We start from the raw sequence: 26,818 nt of genomic DNA on the forward strand, positions 1-26,818 counted from the left end.
CTCTCTCTCCTGCTGTCCTCCTTATAGCCCCACCCAATGTGGGAGCCAGAAGGACTATTTGAGATCACCCACTGTATTAGTTGGGGTTCTCCAGAGAAACAGAACCAATAGGATGTGTATATATATATATAGTGATATATAAAAAGATTTATTATAAGGAATTGGCTTATGTGATTATGGAGGCTGACAAGTCCAAAATCTGCAGTATGGGCCAGCGACTGGAGACCCAGGAGAGCCCATGGTGCAGACGAGTCTGAAGGCAATCTACTGAAGAATTCCCTCTTGCTTAGGGCAGTGGGTCTTTATTCTACTCAGACCTTCAACTTAATGGATGAGACCCACCCACACTGTGGAAGGAATCTGCTTTCCTCACAGTTCACCGGTTTAAATCTTAATCTCATCCAAAGCACCCTGCAAATTGATACATAAAATTAGCCGTCCCACCCACCTTGTCCGTTGATTGTCCTTGTGAAGGTGATAGTTTTCCCCGAATTTAGTAATTTGAGTACCGCTTTCAAGATGTTTTGCAATATCTGTGTATTATTTAATATTTTCTTTAAACCAATGTTTACTCTTTTAAAAACTTAGCATTATATCAAAATATTGAGATTAAACGGGTTTGTTGTACTAGTTGTAATTTTTTAAAATTACACATAAGAATAAATAACTCAAGCATTTAAAAAAGTGTAACGTAGCACCTGAAACCATCATTTGAGTAACAGTGTAACGAACACTGTAGAGACGACGAAGGTGCCTGAGGCTCCGACCCGCCACCGGGGGGCGCAGTTGCCCGCCGTCCCGGGGAGCCCTCGGCGTTACCCCACCAGGGGGCGCCCTCCACGGCGCTGTGCCCCCTGGAGCCGCTGCCAGAGCTCGCACAGTCCGGCGCGCTTAGAGGTCCCGAGCTGAGTCCTGCGGCCCCACGCTATCAGGGGTCCCGCGGGCATGAGGACCCGCCGGGGAGGTAAGGGCCCGGACCAAGCGCGGGCATCCTCCGGGAATACGGAGGATTGTCAGAGCAGAGAGCGCCCCCGGGGAGGTGGTGAGACTGTGCGCGGTGGAAGGGCGGTCGGTGGCCTCCCGCCCAGCCTCTCAGGCCACTCGGGACAGCGCGTTCGGAAACAGGAAGAGGCACTGGCTCAGGCACCGCCCTCATCTGGCCGGCGCTGAGGGAGTTGAGGAAGTACTTCCGGCGCGAGGGGCTGCACTTCCGGGGAGGACCTGCGAGGGCGGAAAAAGGCTCCCAGGTCACTCCGCCCGGAAGGGCTGTTGGGAGCAGCAGGGGCGCAGAGAGCGTTCCCCGCACCCAGGTCGACAGCGTCTTTGTGGCGGAGATCCTCCTCATTGTGGGGTGACCAGGATGAAACGGAGCGGGCTTTGGGATCCGGAGCCCGGCACTGAGGTCATGCCTGGCTCGAGGGAGGGATGGTTGGTCTGCACCCTGAAGCACCGTTGGTCCTCTTTCGTGTGTCCCACCTGGCCCAGGCATCGGGTGCACACCTCATCTTGATTTTTCTTATTAATATTTTAAGTGGTTTCGCTGCTTTACTTAAAACATTTATTTTCAAAGGAAGCTTTCTTCACCTATAAAATGGTAATGATGGCACCTGTATGAACGGCTTGATGTATGGAACAAATGAAGTAATGAAAAAAAGTGCTTAAAACAGTGCCTGACACGTAAGAGCTCAGGACACGGTACTTACTGTTATTATTGTAAGTGGAAGATGAATTCTGGGAAACACTGGGACTCATGTCCTTCAGAGAAGGTTTTAAATCTCTCTTCCAGGAGCTTCCGGAAAACTAATGATTTCCAATCTAGCGTCCTTCCTCCTGTTTTTGTGTGTCGCCTCATTAACCTCACTGGCTGAAGGGAGATGTTCCCTGCTGCTCCGTTCACCGCTGGGCATTGCTGTCAGTTTAATTGCTTAGGTAGCTGCTTCGTAGAGTTGCCAGCAGGTGGCCCCAGAGTATCATGAATGTTTTGCCCTTTTGGGTCCTCTAATTTAGTTAGGCTTTAGTGAACACCTACCCACGCTATGGTGCAGGGTATCAGGGTATCAGAGGGTGTGGACAGGAGACCCTGCCCTCAGGGAGAATATAAACGATTTATTATTCTAGTCTTTTTCTTTCACAAGATTTTGGCTTTTGATTCATACATTCATTCAACAAATATTGATTGATTGCCGCTTCTGGAACAAACACTATTCAGAGATTTGATGTATATCAAGGAACTAGAACAGACAGATCCTTGCCCTCATGGAGCTTACATTCTAGCAGGCAGCAGTATAGATTAAATAAACTACATAGTGTGTTAGAAGTGTTATGAAAAAGAAAACTGTAAACCAGAGTGTGTGGAGATGGGTTGTTGGAATGGGCGGGTCGCAGTATCCAGTAGGGTGGCTGGGAGAGGCCTCACCAGGAAGGCAGGATTTGAGCAAAGATTCAAAAGAAATGACGTTAGCCAAGCAGAGAGATCAAGGAAGAGTGTTCTAGATATTATGAAAAATTTGGAGCCGTTACATTTACCCTTTTGTAGATGAGGTAATTGAGGCTCAGAGAAGTGAAATGACTTGTTTAAGGTCTTATAGGAGTTTGCTGGCAAAGTTGATATAGTTTCACCTCCTCATTTCTAGCCTGTGTTCATTTACAGGATCACATTACCACTCTGTGTTTGCCAAGATGGTGGAGGCTTCTTGTAAAGCTGCACAATACATAGCCTGCTTAAGTGATGACTCAGGTTAGCTTGGCGTATTTCCCTCCATTGGGTAACACCAAAACTGTCTGTAATCTTTCTTTTTTACGTAATCAAAAATATTTATTTTGCAAGTGCTGGGGAGGATAGAAATGAGGTATGGCCCCTGCACCTGAAGAACTAATAATCTATCCATAAACATTTTTGGCCTTCATTTCCTCTCATTTCCTACTTTCCCTACTTCCTCAAAAACAAGTCCATTGATGATCTACTTACAGCTTAGAATTAAGTCAGGTTCTCAAACTTGGTTCACCCAATTTTGGTTTCTAGGTTCCTGAATTCACCTCCAGATTCCTTTTTTTTTTTTTTTTTTTGTGAGGAAGATGTGCCCTGAACTAACATCTGTGCCAATCTTCCTCTCTACTTTGTTTGGAGATGGCTTCACAGCATGGCTGTTGAGTGGAGTAGGTCTACACTGGGGATCCAAACCTGTGAACCTGGGCTGCCAAAGCACACTGCATGGAACTTTAACCACTTGGCCACAGGGCTGGCCCCCAGATTCCTTTTGTTGCCAGTCTGTACATGGTGCCCCTAGTTATCCTGAGGTCACAAGTCTCCACTCCCTCTACCCTGTGTTGGACCAGTCTGAGACCAGGCTTATGCCCTGCCCTCTACTCCTAGGCTTTGATTAGCTACCCCATCTGGACCCTTAGTTCCCCTCTAGAACTATCTGCTTGCCACCTGTAATTGCAGTTGTTGAGATCTCCCCACTTGATTGGAGGCTCTGTCCTCCTATTTGGAAATTGTGCTCCCTGGACACTGTGCTTGGTCCCCTCGAGCTGCCTCTCTGAGCCTGAGTCCATTCTCTCAGCCTCTGGTCCTGAGAACTCTGGATGTGTGCTGAATCCCCTTCCCTTCCTGCCTGTACTTGCTGGGAGGAGACTGGTGCCCTGTGTTAAAGTCCTGGGTATGGCACCTGTGAAACAGCAGTGAACGACAGAAGGCTCTACTTTTGGTAATTAATTGTCTGGGAACTAGTAGTTTAGGGGAGAGGGGAGCCTGGTAAGCCTGTTGTGGATAAGAATGTGGCAAAGACTGGGGCCTGGTCTTGAAGGGTGGGTAGACGTAACAGGTGTGGGAGAGAGAGAACAGGGTGGGGTGAACTTGAAGTGTTGTGGGGCAGTGAGAGGTTAGCCTAAATGGAACGGAGAGGGTGTGTTTGGGAGTGGTGATGGGAAAAGAATAGATAGGCAGGGTGGGGATGGAGGAAGGCCTGGAACATCAGGTGAAGAAGTTTGCATTACAGCATCATAAAGTATTCTTAAATCTGGAAGTTCCTGGTAAGCTGGCATAAAGGCATAATGACAACATGTCATCAGGACATGTATTTCCACTGGCCTATCTTTGAGCATCTCAAATTTATGACATTCCTCAGTGCCCCACAGTAAAGAAGTTCCCTTAGTTATTTTGTCATGGCCTCCTGTTTCTTACTTGTTTGTTATTTATTCCCAGTCTCCTTTAGTGTATCCTAGAATGAAGGCTGCCAGAGGGCAAAGACTCTGTCTTTTTCCCTGTTGTATCCCCAGAATTCAGCACAGTATCAGATATTCAATGCTCTAAAAATGTTTGTTGACTGCATGAGTACCCTAAACTAAGTATCTGTTTCTCCAAAACCACTGTACTTTCTGAATGCTTGAGTTCTGTTGGTGCTAAGGATACTGAACCTCTTAATCTCAAGTTTGTGTGCCCAGTACGCAATAAGCCAAGCACTGACACATTGGTGTTTGGAGTTGGACAAAGGTTTCTTTGAATTGACCAAAATGAGAAGGTGGAAGGATAGGTTCTCTCAAATCCACCTTAACAAAAGAAGAAAGCAAGGGATTTTACAGAGCTAAAGGGCTTGGGAAGAGGAGTTTCAGAGAAACAAAGGGGAAGTCCGTGTTTCTTTCACTCTAGACAAGCCCAGTGGCAGCTGGGGGCTGGTTATCTGCTCATCATAACTTCTGTGAAGGCATTCTTTTTCTTCTGGAAAACAAACTCATAAATTCTTGTGATTCTTGAGTCACCCCTCAGGTTAAACAAGAAAACAGCAAATTGACAAGATTAACGTCTTTTCACCTGTGTCTGTGTTGGGAACAAGGTCAAAGGGTAGTCAGTGTTGTTGTTGAATATTTACAGTAATCCTCAGGTACCTGGCTTTACTAAAACCGTCTGTGTGGTCTGCAAAGTTGGAAACTTGGAGTCAGCCTTGAAGAAGACGTGAGCACAGACCTTCCTGCTCCTGAACTTTATATGGCGACTGTACTCCCCCAAGACCTTGTTTTATAGTCCATTATGATAAGATAACACAATGTACCCTCTTGCATTTTAGATGTAAAACCTGAAAGCATCAAATGTGAATTTTGAGGGAAAAGGAATGAGAACACATTGGGAGGCAGGGCTGCTGGCAAATTGTAAATTACGTATTTCTAAGTGTCACCATCATGTTAGCTGTTCTGACCTCTTCCAAGGGGCAGAATCACATGGTGGTTAAGAATATGGGCTCTGGAGTCAGATTGGCTGGGCTCAGATCCTGGTTCTGCCATTTCCTAGCTGTGTGTCTTTGGGAAAGCTGCTTAACCTCTCTGTGGCTCAGTTTTCTCACCTGTAAAATATGGGTAAGAATAATACTTACCTCACAGAGTTACTGTGATTAAGTTCTTAGAGCAGTGCCAACACATGGTAAATGCTCAACAAGGGTTGGCTGTTACTAGCTGTGACTGTTCACTGGGCCGTTGAGACAACATATGTTCTGTTGCCATTTCGAGCTGCTGATCTGAAACAGGCAGCCACGCTTCATCAGGGAATGACCTTGCAAGATGTGACCAAGGGTGTAGTAGTGAAGGGAAGTTGGAGTTTGTCCAGTGAGGACCGAGTTCCTGCAGGAGATAGCACTGGCCACAGAGGGAGGTCCCAGGTCCAGATGGGATTACTTTGCACAGAATGTGCACTGAGTTCCCTGACGCAGCTAAGGAAGTTTCCCCACTTAGCTGTCTATATGCGGGGCTGCACAGAAATCTTGAAGAACTCTGCTCTCGCCATGTTTTTGTTTTGTAGGAGGAGAAGGCAGCCAAGTCTCAAGCCAGGAAAATCATGGCTGCGGTTGTTAGATCCTCGTCGAAGCCTCCTCTACTTTCCCACCTCTGCTTCCTCAGTATGACACTCTCCCCCTCCTCAGTGAACACAGTCGGACACTTCATTCCAGGAGTGGCCAGGGTGTTGAGGGGGCCGGGAGGGTCTGCTGATTTTCCCCACTGGTTAACCATAAAAAGTTACTTCTCACCGCTGGGTCCCTGTGCCCCACCGTTTCAGGCACTTAATATTCTCACTACCTCTGGCTGACAGAGAAAAAAGATGGATTTGATACCAGTTATTTTACACGTTAGCGTGATTTTATTCTGAGTTTTGGTATCCTTGGAAGTGAAACATTTTAGAGCTACAAAAACAACCCTGGCCAGATATGTGCAGTATTAACCAGGTCCTTCCCAGCCCCCTCTGGGCTTCACACAGATGTGCTCTGAGGGGCCCTCTGGTCCCTCAGGTGAGAGGATGAAGACAGCAGCATTCTTGTCTTCTAAGTGCAAAAGGCAAAGTGCAGGGGTGAGACAAAGGTTGAAAGAAGAGGCTGTGGGACAGACCGTGTATTTTTTTCTACTCCATCTCTATCCAGAATAGAAAAAAGACCACCTAAATAGGGGTGAAAGGGATTTTGGAGAAAAAATGAGGAGGAGGAGGCTGTAGTGTGTGGGCCAGACTGAGTGTGAGAGGCGGTGAATGGTACAGGCACATCTCTCTAGGTGTGGGCATCCCAGGGCTGAGAGCGCACGTGCCTCCCCCTTTTAGTGTCCCCAGGGTGACTACAGACCTCGTAGAGAGCCCTTTCAATGCTGCAGAGAAGAAATGGTTGGGCAGGTCTTGGCATGAGTGTTGGAGAAACTCAGCCCCCTGAGAGGACATGTGGAAGTACCAATTATCCTGTGTCCTTCCTGGATTCTTGCCCATCTTCCTCTTCACATTCTGATCTGGTCACTTTTCTATTTCTGTCTTTAAGTGGATTTAAGTCATAGTATATTGATTGTTCCCTGTCATATGGCTCTATTTTGGACTCTAAACTTCAAGTCTCTTCTTATGTGGACTCCTATCTCCATTCCTTGAAACTTTCCCAGAGCTGTTTCCAGAGCCAAAACCATTTCCTGACCCAGAGACATCTCTTCATTTACAATATTCTGAAATTTCTCTCTCTGCTCCCTCAGGTCATTTCACTCATTCAGTGCCACCTTGACTTCCCAAGATTGAATATTTGCTGATTGTTGGCCTCTGGCTTTGTGATCATCTCCTCCAGTATTCCCTCCTCCTTGATGCAGTTGGCAGCTTTATTTCCAATATAAGAAGTCCCTAGTTCTCTTTTTTTTCTGTGAGGAAGATTGGCCCTGAGCTAACATCTGTTGCTAATCTTCCTCTTTTTGCTTGAGGAAAATTGTCACTGAGCTAACATCTGTGCCAATCTTCCTCTATTTTGTATGTGGAACGCCAGCACAGCATGGCTTGATGAGGGGTGCCAGGTCTGCACCCAAGATCTGAACCCATGAACCCTGGGCCGCCGAAGCAGAGTGTACGAACTTAACCACTTGGCCACGGGGCCAGCCTCCCCAGTTCATTTTGTTGTTGTGGGTAAAATCTACCACTCCTCACTGATTGAAGCCATAGTTTTGGATCATTGAATTACAAAGTTAGAGTCTCATTAGGATTTTTTGAGGTAACTACCTCCTCACCTTAACTGAAACCAGGCTTCTCCTGAATGATGCTACTTTTCAGCAGCTCCAGTGCAGGGTAGGCATTCTCCCTCCATTGTGTTGTGGCCTGGAGATAGGCCGAGCATACTTTTTGCTCATCACTGTGGCTTCTTTCAACAACCACTCCTCTACTGATGCACAAACACTCCACCCTCTTTCTATCATTTTTAGCTCAACTAATCTTCTTGCCCTATAACCATATTCATTGAGGAGTTTGACACCTGTATCTTTCCACCCTGGCTTTTGTCATCAATCTAGAAAACTTCAACAACCATGTTGGTGACGCATCTGGCTCCTTCGTTTCGTATACTCCTTTGATTTCCACCTCCACTCCACTTCAGCCGCCCATTCAAATAGCCACACCCTGGAGCTTGTCATCATCCATGACACTCCACCTCTGAATCCGTGAACCCTGGAATTCCACGTATTGATCACACAGTATAGCCTTCTAACTCTTCTCCCAGGTTCCCACTAAACCCATTCTTAAAAAACAATCTTTATTTTTATTTTGAATAATTGCATTCCTACCACCCAGAGTTGATAGTAATAAACGTTTTGTCGTATTTGCTTCAAGTCTTATTAAAATAAATAGAACATTACACTAAAGTCTCCTGTGCTGTTCTCCCAAGTTCTAATCTCCTCCTTTCCTCAGAAGCAACCCCACTGTCACAAATTTGGTGAATATGTGTGTGTGTCTGTGTGTGTGTCTGTATAAAATGTAATATTGTTTTTTGTTTTGAAATTCACATAGTGTACTGTACATAATTTGCAACTTGATTTTCACTCAATGTTATGTTTTAAAAATCTACACATACATAATAAGTAGTTCATTCCTTCTAAGCACTCCATAGCATTCCAATATAAGACTATAGCGCAGTTTATTTATCCATTTTCCACGTTCATTGTTACAAACAGTGCTGCACTAAACACCCTGCCACTGTCTCCCCTCACAGAATAGTCAGCGCAGTGCTGGGGCTAAGGTGGGACCACAGCTAGACTCTGTGGTGCCTCTGTGTGACTTAGAAAGGCTTCCTCTTTCCGGGAATGTACGCCTCTGAACACAGCTTGGCAAATGGAGGGTGTCTGGGCAAAGGTCAAAGTGCTCAGGTGGATGGAGCTTTGTGCTAGGGATGCATGGCTGGTTGAGAAGATGTGGATTGGATTTTTTGGACTTGCTCCCTGTGGGCACCTCTGAACAGCAGACAAATTGCAAAGCCGGATGGGGTGCCTTGGGGTAAGAACAAAAACTTCAGTCATAGCCCTTGGGTTCAAATGCTAGCTTTTGTGACCATAGCAAATTACTTAATGTCTATGCCTCACTCCCCTCATCAGTAAAATGGGAATATGGAATTCTCTCTCTCATGGCTTGAGAGGTTATATATAGCAGTGTTTGACATATAATATGTTTTATATAACCGTTAGATGTGACTGTCATACTTGTGCAAATTCCTTTAAGGTTTAAGACTAGCAGTAGAACTACTGGTTGGTAGGGTTTGCTCTTTTTAAATAAACCTGTTCTTTATCCCTTCACTATTTTTTCCGTCTGTCAATCTCCCTCTTGCCTTTTCTCATCTCTATCCTGGATTCCATAATCAAACTTTTGAAACTGTGGGCCTCAATCACTTATAATGCATTGTGATTGTTGTCAGCAATGGGTATGCATCTCAAAGAGGAGCAAACTAAGTCAAACCCAGATCACTCCCCAGAGCGGGCAGAAGGAAAGGATTGGATTAAGGGAGCAACAAGAATGACCTCCTTCCAGGTGTTATGACTCTTGTTATCTGGAGAGGGCCTCCACCTCCTTTGAGAGATGTCACAGAAATGATGGTGAGTGAGCTGAGCTTGATTTTTCCCTCTCACTTCCTTCCCCACCCTCCTCTCCCCTCCACTCCCACTTACCCCATGCACACACTCCTTCAACGAGCTATCTGATGTAATATTTACAGCTACTTAGTGCCTGTTATTTGCTTTCCTCTCACTGCTAGTTCTCCTACATTATGCTTTTCTCGCTTTGTTTAGTTCTGTTGCCAAGAAATGTCCCATATTCTTAATTCTTTCTTAATACTCCCTGCAGCCCTTGTTCTACTAGAAATCTAGTTCCTTTGATGATGCTGTTTCCCTGTGCTCTATGAAGTGGTGCCTAGCTGTTCCTGGTGAAGTCAGTGTGGGCTGGTGGATTGAGAATGTTTTGCAGTCAGTCACACTTAAGTTCAAATCTGAACTACGTCGTGGGTGAGCTGTGTGTCCTTGAACTCATGACTTAACTTCTAAAAACCTCAGTTTGCACACTGAGAAGTTTAAGGATCTCTGCTCCGAAGAGTTATTGTGAGGTAAAAAAGGAGTAAGTGACCTGACACTGTATGTTCCATAGTATATTCCTGATATATTCCGTATTGTTATCTTCTTTTGCCTGAAAAGCTGCTGCGACTAGCAACACCTGTCTTTACTGTAGGAATGAAATGTAGAGGGAAATTTGGCTATAAAATTATGCCTCCCTTTACACACATACAGTCTGGACCCAGGAGAGGTCCTGTGAGGATTTCTGTCCCTTCCTCCTATACCTGTGACCCTCGGCAGGGAACAGTGAGTGTCCTTGGGCCCTTCAGCTTTCCTTGCACCTGCCCTGCCAAACCCAAACCTGTGATTAACCTAACTTCATTTTCTTTGTTTCTTCTGCCAGGCTGGTGGGCGCTGGCGAATATCACAAACTGTGGTGCATTAGCTTCTCTCTACACATGTATGATTTTCTACCTTATCTAAGCTCTGAATACTGCCTGCCATCTCTTTTCTCAGTTCTAGTTGATGCCCTTTTCCAGACCTGTCAACAGGTGCTTCAAACCTTTCCTACTCTTTTCAAGCACCCCCTCCTCTGGTCTTTCTTTCAGTAGACCACTTCACTTCCTTCTTTTGTCACTTCTTTGTGGAGTGATTAAAAAAGCTTTGGGAATCCAGTCTTGAGAAGACTATTTCCTTGAATAAATGACACAGCAGACATTTAAAGGAAAAAAAAATCACAAGGTCGCCAAGGTTAAGGTTAGTTTGTTCATGTGAATAAAACAGCAGTTTCTCCCCACATGATTGATTATCATACTTACAGATGTCAGTGTTGCAAAAGTCAGGGAAGAAGATTTTTACATTAGACAGTCAGCAGTTTACAGGAAACAGCTCAAGGCTTCATTGATTTGGGGAGACTAATTCTAGGTAGAATCTTCTTCCATATTTTTAGCCTATCTCAGAGTGTAAAGATTTTTTTTTCTCCAACTGTGGGACCTGATGTGCTTAGTCATACTGGTGGCTGGGGAAGGAGTCAGTTTTGCTTTCTCCATAGGTGCCGACAGTTGTGAATTCTTCTAAATTTCATTCTTCTCAAAGAATTCCACCTGGCCACAGACCAGGGTTTTTGCCCGGCCTCATCTCCTAGAAATTCCAGTTCACTGGGTCAGGGATGGAGTCTAAGAATTTGCTTTTCAAATACTCACCTCAGGTGATTCTGCTGCAGCTCCTCCCAGGAACCCCTTTCAGAAACACTGAGGTAATTGTATCTTCACTCATTTTTATCTCCTTTTGGCCTCAAGAGTATGAGGTATCTTATTCCTTTCCAAGGCTGCTTCTCTATATGTGCTCTTGATTCCATTTCTGTCATTTCTTCTAGGTCCTCTAGCCAGCAATGAGTCCCTTCTCTGGTATCAACAGTCTCTTTCTTTTCATGATCTCCTTCTCCTTGGCTTGGAAATATTACTCTCTCATTTAGTAAATTTTTATTGAGGCCCATCGTTTAATTTCCTTCTTTGTAGAGGCTTCTTCTCTTTTCCTTGCCTTCTCTCCTACTTTTCCTTACTACCAGACTTCTTGAAAGGATCTTTCCTTTCCATACTGATTTGTAGTAATAATTATAACAACAAAAGTAAATAGTAATAAGAATAGCCACTAACATTTATTGGATGTTACCCTGGACCAGACACTTTTCTAAGTGCTTTGCATATATTAACTATGTAGCAGACACTCCACATAGCAATTAAAAAATGTGTTAGGATCTGTTTCTGGACTATTTATTTGGCTATATTGATCTGTATTATCTACTTTTCTGTCAGTATGCTATGGTTTTATTTATTGTAACTTTATAAAATACATTTTATTATCATACCCATTACTTAGTGGAATGCTCTTCTTTTGACCACTTTCCTCTGCTTCTCCTCCTACTTCAATTCATTTTTATCAGTGTCCTTCACTGACCTTTCTTCTCTGCCTACCTCACACTTGACTTAAAGCCCTTCCCAGCCTACCTCCAACCTGCTTTTCCAGCCACAATTCCCAGTATTTTTTGCCCTATATGCTTCAGCCAAAGACATCTACTCTTTGGTCCCTGGATGCAGTATTTCCTCAGTGTCTTTGCACATAGAGTTCCCTTCTCTGCCTGTGAGTTCTGGAAATATTGCATTCATCATAGCTACATGCCTCAAGAGTTCCTGCTGATTTAAGATGTTCAACATCTGGAATGTTCTTACTAGGACTTGTAGATAAGGACCAAGCAGTGAGGGGGAGGGCTGCTCAGGGATCTTTCACGATGGCGTAGAGCACAGAGGGTGGAGGAGCGGAGACAGAGAGTTCTGGCTATTGGGGGAATTGGATATCGGATCTTTGACTTTTATTGAGTGTGAGACTGTGGGTGGTATAATTAGTCCATAATCAACTTCAACTGGGGCTTGCACTATGGAGGACTGGGTCGGAAGCCATCCTCTGGAATTGAAGCTAATGAGAACATTAAATGTGATTAAAATGTGAGGAGATGAATGATCAGCAGCAGGGATCCTCCCTTGGAAATTATTCTTAAGTGTGTTGCTAATGAGCGAGGGTATTTCCCAAGTGTCCCTCAGGGACATTGAGTATTGTTGCAGGAGGGTAGGAAGAGGAGAATCAGAGGGTGAGTATTAGCTGGTGTGTTTACATCAGTATCCAGACACGGGAGCTGCTCTGGTTCTACATGTTGACTGCACTTCAAAGAGAATATTACTAGAATGGAAGATTGTTATGGTGGCAACACGTGTGTTTTGGGACCAGACAGATTTGGGTCTAAAACCTGGCTCTATTAATGTAAGCAAGTCATTTGACCTTTCAGAGTCTCAGTTTCCTCTTCAATAAAATGAGTATCACACTTCTAGTCGCAGGTTGCTATGAGAATGAAATTAAGCAATAAATGATATGTTAAATAATATATGTAAAGCACATAATTTAATATTCCCAGTTCATAAGGTACTCAATAAAAATGTTAGTTTTGTACTCTTTCTCTTTTAGGACAAGTTGTTAAAATCATCAAGTTACCACAGCATGATAGAACAACCCTTTGAGAAAAAGCTCCTTTGCTCTAAAGCTCATCTAACAACCTCTGATATCTCTTAAATGAATCTATCCAGAGGGTGGGACTATCCCAGCACAGACAGCTGGTTCCTGTTCTCAATGTATATATATCTTGTAGTTAATAAATCAGACCCTTAAGCCTTTGCTTAGTATGAATCTGTCTCCCAGAGCTTCATTATATGTGAGTGTACAGAAAAAATTGACTTTATTCATCTTCAAAAGTTGAATCCAGACTCTGGACAAGGTATTTGAAGCCCTGTAAGATCCTGCCTAAAAGACAGCCCACCTCTTTCTCTTCTCTTATTTTACGCTGTGGTTCTTAGATTATGAAGTTATTATGAAGGAGAAGAGAAACTATGAAAAACTTGGCTTAGCTATACAACTAGGCATTTATTTGAAGTTTCTTTGCTTTTGTTACCAAACCAGGTTTGTTTTGTCTGCTGCAAGATTATACCAATCACTGAGACGATGAGTTTGCAAAGAGAAAGGGTTTACTCATAAGGCAGCCAAGTGAGGAGACAGGAGAACCAGTCTCAAATCCACCTCCCTGCAAAATGGGGATTAGGGATATTTATGGGATGAAGGGGTGAGGTGGTCTGAAGTGTGGGAATAGATGATTGGAGGAGAGGAGAAGTGAAGTAACAGCTGATCTACACAAGCGTAGTCAAGCTTCGTGGCTCTTCATAGGACGCATGTTCACAAAATAGAAATGTTGCTGTGATCTGAGGGTGGAGTTTTCAGCTCCTTGACGTCTAAAGGTCACATCGGTCATCTGCACAGGCCAAGTTGATGAGTTGGTGTTCTCAGTAAGCCTGAACTGGACAAGGAGTTGACTCTCAGTTCCTGAAAAAGTTAAGCACTCCATGCATTACCATGGTGACCCAAGCATCAGTGATGTTTTCTATACAGTGGGCTTTAGTAATGCATTATCTAACTACTTTTGCAAACAGACAACTAACTGAGTGTAGTTAAAGCAAGTTGGCCCCCAGTTTCACTTTCTCTTGCTAGAATAATTTTTTTATTATTTTATTGAGGTCATAATAGTTTATAACATTGTGAAACTTCAATTGTACATTATTATTTGTCAGTCACCATACATATGTGCCCCTTTACCCGTTATGTCCACCCCCCTACACCCCTTCCCCTCTGGTAACCACTAACCTGTTCTCTTTGTCCATGTGTTTGTTTATTTTCCACATATGAGTGAAATCGTGTAGAGTTTGTCTTTCTCTGTCTGGCTTATTTTGCTTAACATAATACCCTCAAGGTCCATCCATGTAGTTGCAAATGGGATGATTTTGTCTTTTTTATGGCCGAGTAGTATGCCATCGTATATATCTACCACATCTTCTTTATCCATTCATCAGTTGATGGGTGCTTGGGATGCTTCCATGTCTTGGCTATTGTGAATAGTGCTGCAATGAACATAGGGGTCCATAAGTCTCTGAATTGTTGATTTCAAGTTCTTTGGATAAATACCCAGTAGTGGGATAGCTGGGTTGTATGGTATTTCTAGTTTCAATTTTTTTTGTGAGGAAGATTGTCTCTGAGCTAACATCTGTTGCCAATTTTCCTCTTTTTGCTTGAGGAAGATTGTCACTGAGGTAACATTTGTGCCAATCTTCCTCTATTTTATGTGGGATGCCACCACAGCATAGCTTGACAAGCGGTGCTAGGTCCGCCCCTGGATTCCAAAACTGTGAACCCTAGGCTGCTGAAGCAGAGCGTGAGACCTTAACCACTATGCCACAAGGCCAGCCCCTATTTTTAATTTTTTGAGAAATCTCCATACTGTTTTCCATAGTGGCTGTACCAGTTTGCATTCCCATCAGCAGTGTATGAGGGTTCCCTTTTCTCCACATCCTCTCCAACATTTGTTATTTTTTGTCTTGGTAATTTTAGCCATTCTAACAGGTCTAAGGTGATATCCCATTGTAGTTTGGATTGGCATTTCCCTAATGATTAGTGATGTTGAACATCTTTTCATGTGCCTGTTGGCCATCTGTATATCTTCTTTGAAAAATATCTGTTCATGTCCTCTGCCCTTTTTTTTAAATTGGGTTGTTTGTTTTTTTTGTGGTTAGGTTGTAGGAATTCTTTATGTATTTTGGAGATTAACCCTTTGTCAGATATATGATGTTCAAGTATTTTCTCCCTGTTGGCGGGTTGTATTTTTGTTTTGTTCCTGGTTTCCTTTGCCTTGCAGAAGCTCTTTAGTCTGATGTAGTCCCATTTGTTTATGTTTTTTTTTTTTTGTTTCCCTTGCCTGAGTAGACATGGTATTTGAAAAGATCCTTCTAAGACTGATGTCAAAGAGTGTACTGCCTATATTTTCTTCTAGGAGTTCTATGGTTTCATGTCTTACCTTCAAGTCTTTAATCCATTTTGAGTTAATTTTTGTGCATGGTGAAAGATAATGGTCTACTTTCATTCTTTTGCATGTGGCTGTCTAGTTTTCCAAACACTATTTATTGAAGAGACTTTCCTTCTTCCATTTTATGTTCTTGGCTCCTTTGTCAAAGATTAGCTGTCCATAGATGTGTGGTTTTGTTGCTGGGATTTCAATTTTGTCCCATTGATCTGTGTGTCTGTTTCCATGCCAGTACCATGCTGTTTTGATAGCTTTGTGGTATATTTTGAAGTCAGGGATTGTAATGCCTCCAGCTTTGTTCTTTTTTTTCTTTGAGGAAGATTAGCCCTGAGCTAACTGCTGCCAATCCTCCTCTTTTTGCTGAGGAAGGCTGGCCCTGAGCTAAGATCCGTGCCCATCTTCCTCCACTTTATATGTGGGACACCTACCACACCATGGCATGCCAAGTGGTGCCACGTCCGCACCCGGGATCTGAACCAGCGAACCCTGGGCCAATGAAGCAGAACGTGTGCATTTAATCGCTGTGCCACCGGGCTGGCCCCTCCAGCTTTGTTCTTTTTTCTCAGGTCTAGAATAATTTTCTTGATGCTGAACTCTTCAAATTTAGAAGAGGCAAAAAATAAGGTTGAGATGTTGCTTGAAAAAGGGTCAGGGTTTGGTCCTCTTCCTCGTAGACTCAGATACTCATGTTAGTGTTCCAGAGTTGATTAGACTGAGGAAAGTTGTTTCATTGTAATTAAATCACCAGGGACTGAAGTATGAAATCCAGAATGCCAGCTTATTAATTTATGTTCAGAACTGCACTGTCAGAAACACACTAGGTGTCTGTATTAATCTGGCTAATGGAGGATTTCTCCTTTTGGGAAAATTACAGGAAGCCAAAATTTTTAGAAGGCTTCCTGGTGAGTTTTATGTCTGAGCCAGACAGTTGGTTGTGTGATTCAGATAATGAATATGATCAGGTACTGATGTGCTGACACATTTATTTCAACAACTAGGACGTACTGGACCGAAATGACAGTGGAGTAGCTTGTCAGAGCACTTTCTCCCTTGAGCAGTCCTTGATGATACTCTAACATTGGTCTTTCTCCTTTTTCTTGTGAAATAATCTGAGGTTTATAAATAAGTGTAGGGAATAATATAAACATCATCTTGCTTAAGAATACTTTTGGCCTTGTTTATTCTTTCAATCCCATTTTTTCCCCTTACTCCAGAGACAACTACTATCCTGAATTTGGTGTTTAACATTCCCATAAAGATTTTTATATTTACGAAATATGTATTAACTACCAATAATATATGGTATTGTTATGTATATTGTAAGACTGTATTAATGGTATCACGCCATATATACTTGTTCTACAACTTTTTCACTCAATATTATATTTTGGGGACTTGTCCACGTTGAGACTTAGCTCAGCCAAGTTTTTCATAGCATTTCTGTTTTCTTTGTTATGATTCCAGAACCTAAGAACCATAGTGTTGCAGCTCAAAGAAGAGAAAGAGGTGGGCTCACTGTTTCATTCCATATTATATTTTGGGGACTTGTCCGTGTTGAGATATATATATATATCCCTCTAGCTCATTCATTTTAATTGCTGTATAGCATTCTAGAATATGGATATATCACAATTTATTTATCTGTTCTTCAGTTGAACTTTTAAGTCATTTGCAGCATTTTGCTGACTCGTGTGTGGTTGCCAAATTGCTTCATAAGTGGTTACCAGTTTAGACCTTCATTGCTCCTTATCTTCCCCAACACTGGATATTGCCAGAATTTAGCTTTTTCTAATCTGATGGGTATGAAATGTATGCAATGGTATTTCACTGTGCTTTAATTTTCCATTTCCCTGAGTATCATTATAAAAATGCCTCTTGGCCACTTATATTTCTATTTTGGTGAATTTTCTCTTTAGAAGTTTCACTGTTTCTTCCCAGTTTGATATTTAGAAGTTCTTTGTACAGTCTGGCTATTAATCACTTGTTGTTTGTAGGCATTGCAGAAATTTTATCCTAGTCTGTGGCTTGTCTTTTTTACTTTTTCAGAGTGTCTTTTGATTTATAGACATTTAGAATTTAATTGTAGTAAAATTAATGACTTTTTTCCCATGGTTTTTGTATTTCTTATTTAAGAAATCTGTTCTTACTTTGCAGTCATAAAGATATTCTCCTATATTTTCTTTACAATTTTAAAAAATTTGGCTTATCACACTTTGGCCTTTAATTTACTTGGAATTGATTTTGTATATGGTATGAAGTGGAGATAAAACTTTTTTTCATATGGAAAAACCAATTATCTTGGCACTATTGATTGAAAGATTTGTCTTTCCCCACTGATACAGAGCCGTTACTGTTATATATCAAGGATGCATGGGTCTGTTTCTGAATGTTCCATTGCTCTATGTCTGTCCTTATAACAATTCCACACTGACTTAAATAATGTCACTTTGTAATATATTTTGATAACTGGTAAGATGACATTCCTCCTCCTTATTTATCTAAAAATTGTCCTGGCCATTTTAGATTCTTTGCTTTTTATTTTTTTTTAAAGATTTGCACCTGAGCTAACAACTGTTGCCAATCTTCTTTTTTTTTCCTGCTTTTTTCTCCCCAAATCCCCCAAGCACATAGTTGTATATTTTTAGTTGTGGGTCCTTCTAGCTGTAGCATGTGTGATGCCGCCTCAACGTGGCTTGGTGAGTGGTGCCATGTCCGCACCCAGGATCTGAACCAGCGAAACCCTGGGCTGCTGAAGCAGAGTGTGAACTTAACCACTTGGCCACGGGGCCAGCCCCTCTTTGCTCTTGTATATAAATTTTAGAATTAGTGTGTGAAGCTTCACAAAAAGCCTTGTGGAGACTTTAAATAAAATTAACTTTATTGAGGTATAATTTACAAATGATAAAATACACCAATTTTAAGTATGCAATTCTATGAGTTTTGACAAAAACGTATCTCCGTGTAGAATAATTCCATCACTCAAGACAGTTCCCTTATGTTCCTCTTTCCAGCCAATTCATAGGTTCTTAAGTTCTATTAGCCCTAGTCAACCACTGATCAACTTTCTATTTTTATATTTAGTAAGTTTCATATAAGTGGAATCATAGATGCACCTAAGAATAGGGGCTTGGTGGTTTTGATACGCAAAGAAACTACCAACGTGGTATCTTTGATTTTAGGGCATCCTCCTTTCTGCCACCATCTAATGTGGGGCAGACCAAAAATTATGGTCCATGTTGCTGTAAGAGAAATTTTGGCTTCAGAACTGGTAATGCATTTATAATTTTTCACTCTTTAGAGATGAAAGTTTAGCTTTGACATCGTACAAAGATGAGCTCTCAAAAAGACGCAACTAAACCCCAAGCTCCTTAAATACTTTGCATTATTCTTCTAAATTTAGTACCACACAGTATTTATTTAACTCAGTATTTCCTAACAAAATAGCCCACATACCCTACATTCTTTGGAAGGAACCCAATAACACAGATTAGAGTAGTTACATGTTTAAAAGAAAAAGATAGAAATAGATACATCCACTTTTAGAAATAAGTTTTATAATGAATTGCTTGCCTGTAACAGTTACTTATTTCTTATATTGCTGCTTGAGTTAATTTCAATTCTATTTATTATTCATCCCTAGAATTAGCCCCTCTGCTCTTGGACATAGTCATAGAGTGGAGTGCTACTTCGGAAATTGTAGGAACTTGAGCCAATACTTCCCCCTCTATAGTTACTCCCTTCTCTCTGATCATAATAGCCACCTTGTCTATTATCCTCCTTGCAAATTAACAATGTATTGGTAGTGTTGGATCTAGACTGTTCATAGGAAGGAGTAAATTGTCCAGAACCACAATTTGAGTAGCTTTCTGCTTGTCTATAACTGCTTCGTGATTGCCCTTCTTTACAATTTGAATAGCTACAGCCAGATTCCTGCTGACCCTGGCTCCATCCTTGGCTTTGTTGCCTACATGTTCTTGACTGTCTGTGAATACTCTCATATCTATCAGGCTCACTACCTGATGGGCTGTAACTCCTACTTCTTTCTTTTTGGCTGTACCCTGACCATTCCTGGCTATTTCTTCTTGATTGATTGGGAGTTGAGCCTATTTTGGACCTACTATACTCATCATGAGTTCCACTTGAACTTGAACTACATCTCCCTTTTAATTCATGTTGCTGACCAGATCCAGAACCACATTGTCCAGAGCTAGATGAGTGACATGGACCAGACCCATACTGCTCAGTGCCAGAATACTGACTTGATCCAGAACCACATTGACCAGAGATAGATGAGTGACGTGAACCAGACCCATATTGTTCAGAGCTAGAACACTGACCTGAGCCAGACCCCTGTTGACTCTGGCTGGAACACTGACCTGTGGCAGAGCTGTGTTGGCCATAGTGAGAAGACTGACTCCATGCAGACCCAGATTGGCCATGACTAGAAGACTGACTTGAGCCAGACCCATGTTGGCCATAGCTAGAAGACTGACCTGAGCCAGACCTGTGTTGGTTATAGCTGGAAGAATGACCTGATCCAGATGCATATTGACTACAGCTTGAGGACTGTCCTGAAATAGAACCATGTTGTCCATAGCTAGAAGATTGACCTGAGGCAGAGCTATGTTGGCCATGCCTAGAAGACTGACCTGAGCCAGACCCATGTTGGCTATGGCTAGAAGATTGACTTGAGCCGGATCCATGTCGGCTGTGGCTACAAGACTGACTTGAGCCAGAGCCATGTTGGCCATAACTAGAAGACTGACCTGAGCCAGACCCATGTCGGCTATGGCTAGAAGATCGACTTGAGCCAGATCTGTGTTGGCCATAGCTGGAAGACTGACCTGATCCAGATGCATGTTGACCACAGCTTGATGACTTTCCTGAAATAGGACCATGTTGTCCATAGCTAGAGGATTGACCTGAGCCAGAGCCGTGTTGGCCATGCCTAGAAGACTGACTTGAGCCAGAACCATGTTGGCCATAACTAGAAGACTGACCTGAGCCAGACCCATGTCGGCTATGGCTAGGAGATCGACTTGAGCCAGATCTGTGTTGGCCATAGCTGGAAGACTGACCTGATCCAGATGCATGTTGACCACAGCTTGATGACTGTCCTGAAATAGAACCATGTTGTCCATAGCTAGAAGATTGACCTGAGGCAGAGCTATGTTGGCCATGCCTAGAAGACTGACCTGAGCCAGACCCATGTTGGCTATGGCTAGAAGATTGACTTGAGCCAGATCCATGTCGGCTGTGGCTACAAGACTGACTTGAGCCAGAGCCATGTTGGCCATAACTAGAAGACTGACCTGAGCCAGACCCATATCGACTATGGCTAGAAGATCGACTTGAGCCAGATCTGTGTTGGCCATAGCTGGAAGACTGACCTGATCCAGATGCATGCTGACTATAGCTTGATGACTGTCCTGAAATAGGACCATGTTGTCCATAGCTAGAGGATTGACCATATCCAGACTCATGCTGTCCAGAGCTTGATGATTGACCTAAGCCAGATCCATGCTCAAAGCCAGAAGACTCTCCTGAGCTAGACCCATGTTGCCCAAGACCAGAAGACTGACCTGATCCAGACCCATGTTGCCCAAAGCCAGAAGACTGACCTGATCCAGACCCATGCTGGCCATGTTGAGAGGACCGGCCAGAGCCAGATCTGTGGCTAGAAGACTGGCTTGATCCAGACCTATGTTGGCCATAGCTGGAAGACTGACCTGAGCTAGATCTATGCTGGCTGCCGCTTGATGACTGTCCTGATGTAGAACCACGTTGTCCATAGCTGGAGGGTTGACCAGAGCCAGATACACACTGACTAAAGCCAGAAGACTGACCTGAGCCAGACTCATGTTGGCTGTAGCCAGAAGACTGACCTAAGCCAGATCCATGCTGGCCACAACTAGAAGACTGACCTGAGCCAGATATGTGTTGGCCGTAGCTAGACTGACCTGACCCAGATCTTTGTTGTCCAAAGCCAGAGGACTGACCTGATGCAGAACCATGTTTTCCATGGCTAGAAGATTGACCATATCCAGACTCACGCTGTCCACAGCTTGAGGATTGACCTAAACCAGATCCATGCTCACCAAAGCCAGAAGACTGACCTGATGCAGACCCATCATGACCAAAACTAGAAGACTGACCTGAGCCAGACCCATGTTGGCTGTGGCTAGAAGACTGACTTGATCCGGACCCATGTCGGCTGTGGCTAAAAGATTGGCCTGATCCAGACCTATGTTGGTGATAGCTAGACGACTGCCTTGAACCAGTTCCATAGCTAGAAGACTGATCTGATCTAGGTCCATGTTGGTTATAGCTTGATGACTGTCCTGATTGTTCATAGCTAGAGGACTGACCTAAGCCAGATCCATGCTGACTAAAGCCACAAGACTCTCTGGAGCCAGACTCTCGTTGACTAAAGCCAGAAGACTGACCTGAGCCAGATATGTGTTGGCCATAGCTAGAATGACTTAATCCAGCCCCTTGTTGTCCAAAACTGGAGGACTGACCTGAAGCAGAACCATGTTTTCCTTGGCTAGAAGTTTGACTATATCTAGATTCATGCTGTCCACACCTTGATGATTGACCTACGCCAGATCTATGCTGATCAAACCCAGAAGACTGATCTGAGCCAGACCCATGTTGGTTGTGGCTAGAAAACTGACTTGAACCAGACCCATGTTGACTGTAGCTGGAAGATTGACCTGATCCAGACCCATGTTGGCTATAGCTAGAAGACTGTCCTAAACCTGATCTGTGTTGGCTATAGCTAGACTGACCTGATCCAGACCTTTGTTGTCCAAAGCCAGAGGACTGACCTGAAGTAGAACCATATTTTTCATAGCTAGAACCATATTCAGATTCGTGTTGTCCGTGGGTTGATGACTGACCTAAGCTAGATCCATGCTGACCAAAGCTAGAAGATTCTCTTGAGCTAGAACCATCTTGCCCAAAGCCAGAAGATTGACCTGATCCAGATCCATATTGGCCATCCCTTGAAGACTGACCTGAGCCTGAACCATGTTTTCCATAGCTGGAGGTCTGTCCTGATGTAGACTCGTGTTGAGTAAAGCCTGAAGACTGACCAGACCCGGATCCATGTTTTCCACTGCTTGATGACTCACCTAAATTGGATCCTAAGCTAGACTCATGGTATTTCTGACCAGAAGATTGATTATAGCCAGACCCATATTTTCCATAATTAGAGGATTGGTCTGATCCAGAGCCATGGTTTTGTCTTCCACAACTCCCTGAATGACCACCTGAGTTGGATTCATAGTGTTTTTGCCTAGAAGAATGACCGGAGCCAGAACCATATTGTCCACAGCTAGAAGACTGTCCAGATCCAGATTCTTGGTGACCATGGTTAGAAGATTGTCCTGATCCAGACCTGTGTTTAATGCTTCCTCTAGAGCCCCTGGAACTAGAATCATTTTCTCCTGCACTCCAACTTGAATAACTGGAAGATGATTCTTGCCCTTTGTCCTCCTCTTCTGTTTCACTCTGTTCCTCTTGGTGCCAGTGACTGTAGTCTCTTTGCTTTGACCCTGAAGCTTGGCAGTAATCTTTGCTGATGATTTTATTACAAGCCTGAGCCAGCCTGAATATCATCAGAAGATATTCAGTAAAATCCACTTTCCTGTTATGATCTCGATCCAGACTTTGCATGATGATATCCACAGTGTCTGGATCATCTGGATTCTGCATAGGAAGAAGGTACAAAGGGCGGCTCTGTCAGTATGGACCAAACACCCAGCTAGCCAGTTGAAGGAAGGCTGTAGAAATGTGAATGCTTGGCTTACTTAGGTGGAGCTCAACCACATAGTCCTTTAGGGTGGACTGCTCTATCCTGAGCACAAAGAGAGAAAGGAATATACAATGAATAATGCAGTAAGAAATAGCTAGAAGAGGATGCAAGGAAGATGATAGGAAACAAAGGAATCAATTATTTTTTGTAAAGAATGGGTCAAATATGAATGATTAGCTAATTTATAAATAATGATTTTGGATACTTCCATTTATTATATATGACTTTTCTTTATTTGTCCACTCTTTAATTCATTCATTCATCTTCTCATTCAACAAAGATTTATTGGGCACTAACTATCTGCCTAGCATTGAGTTAGATGCAGGGATAAAGCAGTGAAAGAGTTTGATTCCTGAAGAAATGGAACTTAAAGTTTAGTGGGCTAGACACACAAACAAAATGATAATTTATTGTGATAATGTTTCTATGAGAGTATACCAGAGGGGAATCACTTGGGGTTCAAGGAAGGTTAATGAGAGGAAGTGATGTCTTTTGAAGGATGAGTTGGAATTAGCCAAATGAAGGGATAGGAAGGGAGGGAGGGGGATCAAAAGATTGTTCCAGGCAGAGAGAACAATATAAACAAAGAGCTGGAGGTGAGAGAAGGCATGACTCATGGCTCATACAAGGAACTGAAAGAAATAGAGGATTGCTAAATTTAGAGTCTCAGCAGTCAAGAGATGTGGCTAGAGAGATAAATAGGGGCCAGATCATGCCTTTTTAAGTCATATTAAGGAACTTTGGACTTATTATAAGAGCTGGGAGCTGTTGAAGGATTTTGAACTGAGTGTGAAGTGATTAGATTTGCATCCAACACAGATTGGAAGTAGGAGGTGGCCTGAACCAGAGAACTAACAATAGTGATGGAGAGAAATGGACTGTTTTGAGAGACTGTTGATGAATTTGATGGAGCTTGGAGGGTGGAGGAGTCTGCTGAGAGAAGAAGTCAAGAACGGCACCAGATTTTTGCCTTGGACAAAGAGGAGAAGGAGAGTTTAAGAGGGTAAGATGATGTGTTTTGCATCTGACACACTGAATTTAAGACATCCATAGGAATCCAAATACAAATATTCAGTAGGCAGCTGGATTTAATAAATAGAAGATTAAGAACTAGATTCAAACTCTCAAATATTTATTTCTATAGCTAATATTTAAGGTGTTGGTTACCCTATTTTATGATTTAGGAGTAAGATGTTAATTTTCTGAACTCAGAGGCATTATAGTGCCAGAGTCTCAGAAATGGGTAGTGGTCAGGATGTTCTGGGCTGAGGAAAGAAAAAGAAAGGGAAGAAGATGTATTTCACCTACTTTGCAGTTTTTCTAAGGACCATCTCAGTTTCTCTTCCAGAAGAATTGCTACTCTCATAGGACGTTATTTAAACTATGGGTTTTGTCTGCTATTTAGTAGAATCACCCCTTGGTCATGTTATGGAGACCAATATGGGTCAACTTTTGACCTTATTTCCAAGCCTTTACCAAAGCCTGTTCTCTATCACTGACTAGGAAGAGTCCTCTAGGAGTTTGACATCTGTGAAAAAAGGTAGGGAGGAGTGAAGAAGAGAAGTGTAGCTGTCTTCAGCCCTGACCTGGAGTTCTTACCTTCAGAATTTGATGAAACTCATTTTCCAAAAGTTCTTTCAGTTCTGCCTTGTTCAGCCTGGCACACTCCTCATCCTGGGTGGCATATTGGTAGAAAATATCGATGACAGTGACAATGCTTTGCAGGAGTTCAGGCATCTTTTTGTAAATTTGATTAACCTAAAGGGGAAAAAAAATGAGAGAGACCCACTTCTTATTGTTCCATTTTTTTTGCTTAAATACATAAATAGTTTCAGTCATTTGTAATTGTTCAGAATTAGTCAGCCATGATTAATTTCATCCTGTTGTAATGAAGAACGAATCCAGAGTTGAATGACTTGTTCAAGCCATGCATCAAGAGAGTGATGAAGTTAGGAACAGAATCTGTATCTCTTGTTTCCGTTCCTGAATGAATATAGGAAAAGTGGCTTTGTCTTTTGGGTTCCCTGCCTCTACCAGGGATAATTTTATGAGCTTTTTTCCTTGAGTTGTAGAAATCCTGAGGGGGCCAATCCATTCACTTGCTTGATTCCTCTCTAGGCCCCAACCATCACGTTAGGGAGGGACTGATCCATTGTCTACATGGCATCCCTGAGTCCAACTAAGGGGCACAGTGACTAAACTGGACCCTCATGACTTCTAGGCCAGAGAAAGTAGTCAAAGTGCACAAAGCCAACCACAGGCCTAGCTGATATGGAGTTGGGTGCAGCTGCTATAGGCTCAGTGGCTCACCTTCTGTTTTCATTCTCCAAGCGGGGACTGACCCTCGGGCTTTATCACTTACTCAACAGTGAGAAAGAGCTCAGTAGTAAAAGAAGCAACCTGCCTAGTGGATTATTAGAGTCCCATGATCTTTAAGGAAATGACCCCAAAGAAATGAGGGACTATCAGTCCTAGTTATCACTTCATTTTCCTTCTCAATAAAGTTAAACTTATACCGCAGTTCCCCAAAGTATTTTAAAATAATGCCTGGTATCCAGTGCCTCTTTGCCTGAGAGCACATCCTGGATTCTTATAATTTAGAGCTCTAAGTAGTCCTGCTCACTTACCTAGTTCACCAGAGGAACAAGTAGGATGGAGACAGAAGCAGCTTACAGGGTGCTGCTAGTTGGGGATAGTGGCCTTTTTATAGAGGGAATAATGGTCCATCTTAGGGAGGAGCTGCTCTCTTTCAGATTTCCTAATTCACTCCCAAACAAGCACAGCTCCACCTCCATCTCCACCTCCCAGGTGTTTACCTTCTCACTTCCTCTCATGTTGGCCGGCTATTGCATTAGCAGTTCCCAAATCTGGGCGAGTATCAGCCCCACCTGCCAGAGTCTCTAAACACTACAGAAAGACCTCTTTGCAAATTCAACAAGGTATCTAGCATAATGCCTTGATAACAAATTATGTGGACTTTAAGAAGTTGAATGAAGTGTGTGCAGGGACATTAGGGACCAAATGTCAAAGAATTATGGAATGTGATTTTTAAAAGGAACCTTAAAGATGACCTAGTCAAACTCTTCCTTGTTAGCCAATTTTCCTTATCCAGCCAAAGTGTCACCCATGATTATTACTACCTCTTGGAATGGATCATGGCTGCAGAGGCCCTGTTGTCTCTTTACCTAACTCTATTTACCAGACCTTAGTGGCCATTCATCAATGTAGCTTTCACTTCAACCACTATACAACCTTGGGAAGAAATCCATGCTCTTTACCATGGTATCCAGTGGCTTCCCTCCAGCCCCATCTCCTCTCTCTCTATTCGTCTTTAAGCTCCACCTGTAATTAACGACTTAAACCTTTCTGAATATACCATGCTACTTCATATTTTTTCTTGGAATATCTTTCCTCATTATCTGCCTAGTTAACTCCTATTCATTCTTCAAAATCCACCTTAGACATCCCCTAGGAAATCTTTCTTGAATTACTCTAGACAGAGTTATAATTATGTACCTTATTCATAATTTTATTGTAATATCAATCATACTATATTATAATTTTTGAAAATTGCCTTACTATATAATGTTTAATATAAAAAATTAGAAAATATAGATAAGCAAAGAAAATGAAAAGACCTGTAATGCTACTACCCAGAAATAGCTCCTGTTAATTATTTCGTGTATATTCTCTCATACACATACACATACAGATATATATTTGCCTGTGTGCCTATATCACTTCTAGAG

At 42.7% G+C, this 26,818-nt stretch overlaps 1 protein-coding gene across 1 annotated transcript; it reads right to left on the reverse strand.

Moving 5' to 3' along the window:
* Nucleotides 1–18,107: 18,107 nt before the first annotated feature.
* Nucleotides 18,108–25,903, reverse strand: LOC106848368 (hornerin). The gene is made up of 3 exons (XM_044758685.2): nt 25,697–25,903; nt 24,669–24,827; nt 18,108–22,963 (listed from the first exon to the last, which is right to left on the reverse strand). The coding sequence occupies exons 2-3, from the start codon at nt 24,804–24,806 to the stop codon at nt 18,893–18,895; spliced, it is 4,209 nt and encodes a 1,402-aa protein (XP_044614620.2). The 5' UTR covers nt 24,807–24,827; nt 25,697–25,903; the 3' UTR covers nt 18,108–18,892.
* Nucleotides 25,904–26,818: the final 915 nt, after the last annotated feature.

This window comes from Equus asinus, chromosome 25 (genome assembly GCF_041296235.1).
Source record: "Equus asinus isolate D_3611 breed Donkey chromosome 25, EquAss-T2T_v2, whole genome shotgun sequence".
Classification (NCBI taxonomy): domain Eukaryota; kingdom Metazoa; phylum Chordata; class Mammalia; order Perissodactyla; family Equidae; genus Equus; species Equus asinus.

What these genes read in the sequence shown, in the direction of transcription:
- LOC106848368 (XM_044758685.2), bottom strand. Translation starts at nt 24,806, where the DNA reads ATGCCTGAACTCCTGCAAAGCATTGTCACTGTCATCGATATTTTCTAC. An exon ending in AGTTTCATCAAATTCTGAAG is followed by an intron (nt 22,964 to 24,668) that starts GTAAGAACTCCA and finishes CTTCCTATGCAG; the next exon opens with AATCCAGATGATCCAGACAC.